This window comes from Eimeria mitis, genomic scaffold (genome assembly GCF_000499745.2).
Source record: "Eimeria mitis Houghton genomic scaffold, Emh_scaff1282, whole genome shotgun sequence".
In the NCBI taxonomy this organism is placed as follows: Eukaryota; Apicomplexa; class Conoidasida; order Eucoccidiorida; family Eimeriidae; genus Eimeria; species Eimeria mitis.
Genome location: NW_013568577.1, coordinates 8,223 through 8,505, shown reverse-complemented (window position 1 = coordinate 8,505; position 283 = coordinate 8,223). Strand labels below are relative to the sequence as shown.

The window sequence follows — 283 nt, the reverse complement described above, 5'->3', positions numbered from 1 at the left end:
CCCTAGATGAGCAGCAGCAGCAGCTTGTTAAGAAACACAGACTCCATCATGCACAGATGCTGCAGCAGCAGCAGCAGCAGCAGCAGCAGCAGCAGCAGATGCTGCTGCTGCAGCAGCAAAAGCAGAATAGAAGGTTTAGTCAAGATGCAACAGCTAGGGAGATTACTGCTGCTGATGATGATGATGCTGCTGCTGCTGCTGCTGTTGCTGCTGCAGCAAATGATGAACAACAAGCAACCACACCGAGGCCGATGTCCCCTACATCTGCAGCAGCAGCAGCAGC

General features: G+C 53.4%; 1 protein-coding gene across 1 annotated transcript in view; it reads left to right on the top strand.

Annotated features, from left to right (window-relative positions):
- Nucleotides 1–283, top strand: part of EMH_0033690 (uncharacterized protein) — a gene marked incomplete at both ends in the record, with an annotated part of 8,549 nt that overhangs the window by 109 nt on the left and 8,157 nt on the right. Inside the window, one exon of the mRNA XM_013494780.1 lies at nucleotides 3–283. Within this exon, the coding sequence (XP_013350234.1) occupies nucleotides 3–283 (281 nt within the window). The remainder of the gene's footprint in view (nucleotides 1–2) is intronic.